At 35.9% G+C, this 8,321-nt stretch overlaps 2 protein-coding genes across 2 annotated transcripts; both read left to right on the top strand.

Moving 5' to 3' along the window:
• The first annotated feature begins 3,338 nt into the window (after positions 1-3,338).
• LOC114759630 (putative leucine-rich repeat receptor-like serine/threonine-protein kinase At2g19230) lies at positions 3,339-4,940 on the top strand. The gene is made up of 3 exons (XM_028948838.1): positions 3,339-3,439; positions 3,539-4,097; positions 4,651-4,940. The coding sequence occupies exons 1-3, from the start codon at positions 3,394-3,396 to the stop codon at positions 4,919-4,921; spliced, it is 876 nt and encodes a 291-aa protein (XP_028804671.1). The 5' UTR covers positions 3,339-3,393; the 3' UTR covers positions 4,922-4,940.
• A 125-nt stretch (positions 4,941-5,065) lies between these two features.
• LOC114759622 (receptor-like protein kinase At3g21340) lies at positions 5,066-8,321 on the top strand. Its single transcript, XM_028948833.1, is given in 12 exon segments — positions 5,066-5,131; positions 5,234-5,375; positions 5,580-5,651; positions 5,728-5,799; positions 5,900-5,971; positions 6,059-6,204; positions 6,495-6,712; positions 6,857-6,983; positions 7,077-7,139; positions 7,231-7,420; positions 7,660-7,847; positions 7,850-8,321. Coding segments are annotated over 11 exon segments (1,488 nt in total). The 5' UTR covers positions 5,066-5,131; positions 5,234-5,244; the 3' UTR covers positions 8,059-8,321.

Genomic DNA, 8,321 nt, shown 5'->3' with positions numbered 1-8,321 from the left:
TTTCATCCACATAATCCGTGCTTGCTCCACAATCTATGCTTATCATATCTGCACATGAAGCAAATTTTAGTATCATTATTGCTCAAGTTGAGTACTTTACAAGCTGAGTCAATACTTTTATTGTGAACTGAGTAACTAACTGGCATAAAACGTTAATAAACTAAATAACCTGTTACCCCTCAGTCAGGGAAACATTTATTGTGAAAGAGATAGAGCCAACTGCTTGGTAGACATATCAGCTAATGGTGCAGCAGACAAAAGAGGCATCAAGTGGATGGCTTTGGCTAGAACTTTATCCTTCATTAGATTGCAATCAATCTAAATATTTCATGAAAAGTGGGATTGGCTGCAGTCTTTAAGGCAGATTGGTAATCATAGTAGAGCAAGCCGGTTGAGGATGTGTCCCATGCAAATCAGAAAGCAAATAAAGAAGCCATTGAATTTGGCGGTATTGGTTAAAGCCTGATATTCAGCCTTTAAGATGAGACAATAAGAAGACTGGTTAGATTAAGTGAAGTCATGAACTGCGGTGGGGTAAATTACTTGGACTTCACTTTAATTAAGTTAATAGGCTCCAGTTACTTGGTTTAATGACTCTTCTGTTAATATTGACTATATTAATGCGAACTTGGAATAAGCTTCTTTATGTTTTATAATTTGTTTGAAAACTTTAAGAGGTTATTTTTTTCAACATTTTCGAACTCATATTCAAATATATCTTTAGTATAATTGAGAATTGACTATATTTGGAGATTATAGTTGAAATTCTAAGTGGCAATCTTAGGCGGTAGATGTAGGTTAAGTGATTTGGACAGAACTATTACGGATCTTTGTTGTATTTCTCTCTTCTCTCAAGCTCAAACTTCACTAAAGATTCAAGATACTGGTAAATCTCTGCACATGGCTCTTCACGACGATGGTTTCATCATTAGTATCAAGAATTATACAGAAGCTTTTCCGCAAGGGCTTAGAGTGTTTGAGGCTTACATAAAGAATGGAACAAAACCAATTAATCAAGACTTAAGTCGAGCGAGCATCATAAAACACACACACACACACACACACACACATTGAACGAAATTGCATGTGAGTGAAAAGAAAATTGAAAAGCTGGCGAAGTGCTTGCCTGATGAATTATCACCATTGTCTGCAGCAGCCTGTGCTGATGAGTGGCAAACAATGACGAATGCAGCAAACATATACAGAGCAAGAATCCAAGGTGGTGTGCTCTTCCTCTTCATGTTTTCTAAATGAAATGTGGAGACCAAAGTCTCCTGAAATGGATAATAATTAGTACTTCTTTCAGTAGAAGCAAATGAAGGAATATAAATAATATCAAAGAAGGCTACACATTGATTAGAAAGGACCAAGTCAGAACCAAATTAGGTGAACTCATTCAATAAAAAGGCAGAACCATGTGATAACGGTAGAGCTCCAATAAATCTTGGTACATTGAACACTGGTTTGATCCACTTGATCATCAACTTGCATGCCATGGCCGTTAAATTTTGATTTCTTACTCATTATTAAATGCAAATGCAGGACCATAGAGTATAGTAGAGCTCCAAGTCTTTCTTAGATGTTATAAAGTTTTATCTCAATATGATTTGACTCTCTCATAAACGATATACAATTAATCATTTTTATTTTAAAAGCATAGTAACATGTACGATGGACTACAAAGTACTTCATGAATTGTTCGGCAAAGCAATTTGCCATCTTGACCATCTCCTTGTCTTGTCGGCAGTGAATCTGCGTACAAACTAAGAGACTAGACGAGGTTAATATTTGCATTTAAGGAGTAATCTTGGTTGTTTGACTTGTTTCATCATTCATGGAAAGGTTGACTACGTCTGCATGTTGCCCAGTTGGCATTAATTATGTCTCATCATGATCTTGGCATTTTGTTATCAAATGCAATGGAAATATGGAATTGTGAATTTTGAGGTTGGAAATTTTCTCAAGGTCTTTTCAAAAACCTCCATCAATTAATTTGGCAATGTAAAATGCATGTAACGATATGATAATAATATAAAACATTAAATTCATAACCTTCATGCAAAGCAAGTAGCGGTACTAACATTGAATAGTCTCAAACATGGACTAAGACCTCCTAGTGATGCTTTTATTTTAATGTCTATTGTATCGTATGGATTATGATTTCCTTCCGCTTTTAATTGCCATTCTTCTAATCTGCTCTTCCCCGCGTCTCCATCTTCTGGGTTCCTATTTTCCTCAAACCATCCAGAGTAGGAATCCCAAATAAACTAACATTATAAACTATCAATATTAATATGGTCAGGTTAATATGGTTGCCGTAACTATTTTTATCATTATTATGATTTGCGCTTGGTGGAGAAGTGATAAAGCATGGTATTATATTTTTAATCTACTGCTTTCTAGTTTCCTCAGTAAAAGCACAGTGTTTACCTCTGATTTTTGTCCCAACAAAAAAAAAGAGGTAAACAGAGTATCCTTGAACGTTTGTTAATATCAAAATATGCCTTAACATCAATATGTTCCCCTCTACTTGTTTTTGAGTGTTCCTAAAGCTGAACCATGCTAATCTTCATCTTCATGTTTACTTTTAGCATGGTGCGTATGAAATGTGGCCACCTGAGGCTTAATGTTTCTTTTCAATATTTTGTACAATATATGAAAAAATGTGTCTAATATATTCTTGGTAAAAGAAAATGAAAAAGACTACAAACTGCTTTGTCGGCTCGAGTCAACGATATATATACTACTATATACATGTATGGTTAACGTTATGAGCAAGGCAAAGTGAAGTGGCATGATTCCAAGAGGACCATCGTACTTGGTGTGAGAACAACGCCTAGCTGGTGAATTATATTCACCAAGCGAATTCGAAACAATGAATTTGCACGGGTCAAGTTAACGTCGTCTTTGAGTAGGGCAAAAACGCGTTGGAATTAGGACTTTTGGAATGGGAGTTGAAAAAACTCGTAACGACCCAAGCAACGAGACTAGCACATAATTCACTCTTGTACAATTGGAAATGGTCGTCCTTCAGAGCGCAATTTGTACGCTATTAGCTCCATCCACAAGGACGATGCAGATTTTTTGGCTTGGAAGATTAACAACAGTATTATTATTATTTTGTTTGGTCAACTGAAAGTAAATATATATAGGACCCGTTTTTGGCTTGCTTTTTCCATGCATTTGCACCATTGACTTTGTTCAATACCTATAATCTTCTATATATGTTTTTATCTTTCTATAAAGAGAACATAAGTAGTAACAAATGATCCAGAATTAGCTTCCACAGGCAGACAGAAAGCAACGGATCTCATGGAAAGGGCGCCAAAGATGAATCTGTGCTTAGGCTTATGTCTTGTTCTCATCCAACTGCTCCTTCATGTTGGCAACACGATGGGAGATGGTGGGAAACTGACCACCAATGATGACACCAATCCTGGTAAGCTACCTAATGTGCTTTGCATAGTGATTATTTCAGTGAAGTTATATTCACATGCCTTCATCTAATATCTGATTTTTAAAACTAATCCTGCGTTAGGATTCATAAGCATTGATTGTGGAGCCGCTCATGATTACGTAGACAAGGACACGGGCATATGGTATCAGACAGATACAAACTTTGTAGAAACCGGTACAAATTCTACTGTTCTCCCAACTATTAACTTTGATTATCCTTATTTTGGAGGACTTCTAAACACGTTGAGAAGCTTCCCAGAAGGAAAAATGAATTGCTATACCCTCAAACCAAAACAAGGCAAGAACCATACTTATCTTATCAGAGCTTACTTTGCTTACGGCAATTATGATGGTAAAAATCAAACTCCAACCTTCGACTTGTACCTTGGCGTCAATCATTGGGACACTGTTTATGTTAGAAATAACAATGATTATCACATTACTGAGATTATTCATACGCCTACAACGAACACAATACATGTGTGCCTTGTAAAAACTGTTGTGGGAGTACCTTTCATTTCTGCATTGGAGCTTCGACCTCTCAGCGATGCTATTTATCAAACATCCTCACCTTCTCAATCACTTTTGATCAATCGAAGAAGATTTGATTTTGCCTCCACTAGTTCCGCCAGACACAGCAGGTGACTCCCCATTTTCTTCCTTGCTATTCTCTTTCTGTTTGTACGTTATTTTGACGATGTCAAAACTTGTTTCTTGTTTGTTTGTTTGTTTGTTTTTTTTAAATTATATTTGATATTTTTGTTCTTTTACAAATACTAAAGCAGGATCACTTATCATGGATAGGTCCAATAAGTATTTATGAATTATGACGTCAGATCAAGTTAATGAGTTCAGTAGTAGTAGAACTAATTAGTTTGGGGAAAAATTTTCTCCCTCTGCAATTCGCAGCATCAAGCAATAAACTTTGCTGCTTTTCACGCGTGTAGCGTATAACTATTATAAGTGGAGGAATTCCATGCGAGCGAATAACTAGAGATTCACAACTAGGCTTCTCAAATGATGCAGAAGGACATTATCTTCCATTTGGTTTTTCCTTTTAACCCTTTGCTTCTATAATATTTCACAAATTCATACTCCTTCAATTTCATTTATATATTTTGGTGGTTCCTATGTGTCGTTTTCCTGAAGAACTACATATTTACAACACAAGCATTATGAATGATGCAAGTGCAGGTACAAGGATGACATCTATGATCGCATCTGGTTCAAATTCAGTTATACGTACTGGATCAATGGTGATATAGATAGTGATCCTGCAAGCACAAACGGTTCTTATAAATTACCAACGGAAGTACTGAAATCTGCAGGCCAATCATTTAATCTGTCCTACCCAATAGTGTTTGACTATGACTTTGCAATGATAGACCTTGACAGGTCGTCCGATTATTATGTCTACTTTCATTTCTTAGAAATTCAGAAGCTTCCCCAGGGGCAAAAAGAGTAATCAATATTACTCTTGATGGTGAGAACATTTTGCAGCCTATAATTCTTGAATACTTGAAGCCACAAACCATTGTTCCTCAAAATACAGTTCCAGGCAATGTTCGTTTTAATATTAGTGCAGCGTCAGAGTCTGATGCTCCTCCAATCCTCAATGCTTTTGAGGTTTATCAACTGATATCGCCAATACCATCCCCAACTGACGAAAGAGATGGTACAGAATGCTTTTATTCCTCGTTCAATTGTATCCTGAAGTTCCAATAATCATGCGTTTGTTTGGGAATTGACCTTTGAGACCTCAAATTGGTAATATTAATTAATGCTATCATGGACATCAAAGATACGTACAAGATCTCTAACAAAGATTGGCGAGGAGACCCATGTGTGCCGAAACTTGCTTGGGATGGACTAAACTGCGGTTCCCGTGCCAATGGTAACAAGGCAAGCATCATCTCAGTGCAAGTCATTTACCTCTCAATTATGCACTTTCCTAGTTTATCTGAAATTATACTTTTAACGGCTTCTTAGTTTGATACTCAAACGTGAAATTTATGCAGTCAAGCACCCAAGAATACTAACTGTTAAGCTATAAATGCCAAAAGTTCATATATCACTTTCTTTTAATTGACATCAAAGTTTATAACCAAGCATCTCTCAAGCAGGAACCTAAGCGCGACCAAATTGGCAGGGCAAATAACTACCTCATTTTTACAACTTACAGAGTTAGAATCCTTGTAAGTCTGGTGTATACTGATTTATGACAAAGTGGAAAAGTTTCATTAACATGAAAAATCCATTGCTTTGTTTTAGAGATTTGTCATTTAATGACTTGTTGGGATCAGTACCTGAATTTTTAGCTGACCTACCAAAATTGAGAATCCTGTAAGTTTTAAATTATTTATGACTCCTTTAGAGAGTAGTATCTTATTTAATTACTTTTAGCTCGCCCATTAAGTGAATATATTTCACAATGCTTTTACTGTAACTTGACTGGCAACAAGCTTACAGGTTCCGTTCCCAAGGCTCTTGAGGAAAAGGCAAATTTGCAAATAAGGTTTCTCATTTTTGTATAATGCTGCTTGTTCATTGATGACTACCCTTATGTGAATCAAAATTAACACTGAGACAACTTGTCCCATAGTTTGGAGGATAATCCTGGACTTTGCCTGGTGGATTCATGCAAAAAGCAGAACTTTGTCATTCCACTTGTTGCTTCTGTTTCTGCTTTAGTTGCAAGCCTCTTGGTCTGTCTCAGAATATGGATCTTCAAAACCAAGAAGTTGAAAGGTATATATAGAAATATGCTCGTCACTTGTTGTGGTTAAGCATTACAGTATGTTCATTATCAATTTCCTTATATAGTCCTACTCTGTTTTTTGCTACAACTCTCAATGTCTATAGCCCTAAAATAGTTATCTAATTCATTTATTATATCATTATGAATTAGTGCGGAAATATTTGAGATTTCATGGCCAAGTTTTTGGCATTCTTTCTCTTCATATAATTTCCTAGCAATCTTTTTTCTCCCAGTTATCTAGATGACAGCTTAGTTCTAATTATTTTTTCTAATATTGCAGTGCATTTCTCTATTTCTACACATGAAGAATCGTTACAACTAAAAACCAAGGCAGTTTCATACTCTGTAATACTTAGAATCACTGATAATTTGAAAAACTTAATTGGAGAAGGAGGATTTGGAAAGGTCTATTATGGCAATCTGGAGAATAACGTTCATGTTGCTGTGAAGTTACTTTCCCAATCATCAATGCAAGGTTTCAGAGAATTTCGATCAGAGGTTAGGATCAATCAAGCCAAACTCTAAGTTTTCCTTTTTGGGTAATATAATGGAATTTCTATTACCGTGTGGCATCAATAAAAATTAATATAATGAATATCAGTTCATTCTTAAACACTAAATAAAGTTCAATTTCGATTGCAGGTAGAACTCTTAATGGTTATTCATCATAGACACTTGGTTCGTCTGATTGGATACTGTGAAGAAGGTGCTGTGAGGGCATTAATTTATGAATATATGGCTAATGGCAATCTTCAACAACATTTATCAAGTATGTAGCCAATTGCCTAGAATTGCTTATATTTAGTCCCGAATTGACAACTTTAAAAGGAAAGTTAAAAATTTATTTATATTCATCATGCAGAAGAGAACCTTAATGTTTTGAAATGGAATGAGAGGCTTCAAATTGCATTGGATGCTGCACTTGGTAGGGGAAACCCTTTTTTCTGCACGATATGTTTGCCATCATATTGGTTTTAATAGGATATAATATACTTGACTGCTATATGGAAATGTAGGATTGGATTATTTGCATAATGGTTGCAAGCCACCAGTAGTTCATAGAGACTTAAAGACATCCAACATTTTACTAGATGAAAACATGCAAGCCAAGATTTCTGACTTTGGATTATCTCGAGCTTTTGCAAATGATGTTGATAGTCATGTAACAACTTGTCCTGCTGGCACACCGAGTTATCTTGATCCTGAGTAAGTCATTTTAACAAACAAACATGATAACTTGCAATCTACCCTCATGTTATTTGGCTTGAAATTAGTTTGCCCTGCTTGAACATTTGGTTTCTCAATAATTAGATTCCTTGAGTGCCAATTTGCATGTAAGATTGCTCACTCAAAGCTCAAAATATGTCCAAATTAATTAAAAAGTGGAATGATTGTTTAAAACAAGTATTTTTGTCATGATATCTAACAATTGGTTATTTTCACAGATTCCAAAGTTCTGGAAACTTGACCAAAAAGAGTGATGTTTATAGCTTTGGAATAATTTTTCTTGAGCTCGTCACAGGTCAACCCGTATTAAGAAGAGAACTTGGCACAGTTCATTACGTTCTTACTTGGGTTACCCCTAAACTTGAAATGGGGGATATCCAATCTATCATAGATCCAAAGTTAGAAGGAAATACAGCACTAATTCAGCTTGGAAATTATTAGAGATAGCTATGTGTTGCACTACAGCATCTGGAGTTGAAAGGCCTGACATAAGCCATGTAGTAGCTGAACTAAAGGAATGTTTGGCTCTGACCAAAAGTATAGGCTGGAATTCAACCAGTGATCTGGAAACGGCTTCTCTGGGGTCTGATTCAGGGCTTATCCCTTATGCTCGGTAGAATTATTTGAGATTACTCTCTCTCCAAACTGGTGAAGCTGTCTACCACGATCACATTATCAGCTCGTTCAAAGTTGAACGACATGTCGTATTTGTATTGTTAGTGTGCTTGGGTCAAACAGTGGTTCTTCTTCTTACAGCTGCTGGTGGCTCCGTGCTTTGTCTTTCTGTTCAGTACTGATCTTTTCTGTGTTTCTCTATTCTGTATTTATGAACAACTTATTGGGTTATAACCATTATCAGTAAATTTGGTTCATCCTTAAA

This window comes from Neltuma alba, unplaced genomic scaffold (assembly GCF_004799145.2).
Source record: "Neltuma alba isolate B1F8T4 unplaced genomic scaffold, ASM479914v2 tig00001614_pilon, whole genome shotgun sequence".
Taxonomy (NCBI): domain Eukaryota; kingdom Viridiplantae; phylum Streptophyta; class Magnoliopsida; order Fabales; family Fabaceae; genus Neltuma; species Neltuma alba.
The sequence above is the reverse complement of the archived record's forward strand: the minus strand, read 5'-3'. Positions and strand labels throughout refer to the sequence as shown.

Bases quoted from the DNA above. Each gene is read 5' to 3' on its own strand.
- LOC114759630 (XM_028948838.1), top strand. From the start codon at position 3,394: ATGGGAGATGGTGGGAAACTGACCACCAATGATGACACCAATCCTG. The intron at 3,440-3,538 runs GTAAGCTACCTA...ATCCTGCGTTAG, and splicing joins CAATGATGACACCAATCCTG to GATTCATAAGCATTGATTGT. The intron at 4,098-4,650 runs GTGACTCCCCAT...ATGCAAGTGCAG, and splicing joins AGTTCCGCCAGACACAGCAG to GTACAAGGATGACATCTATG.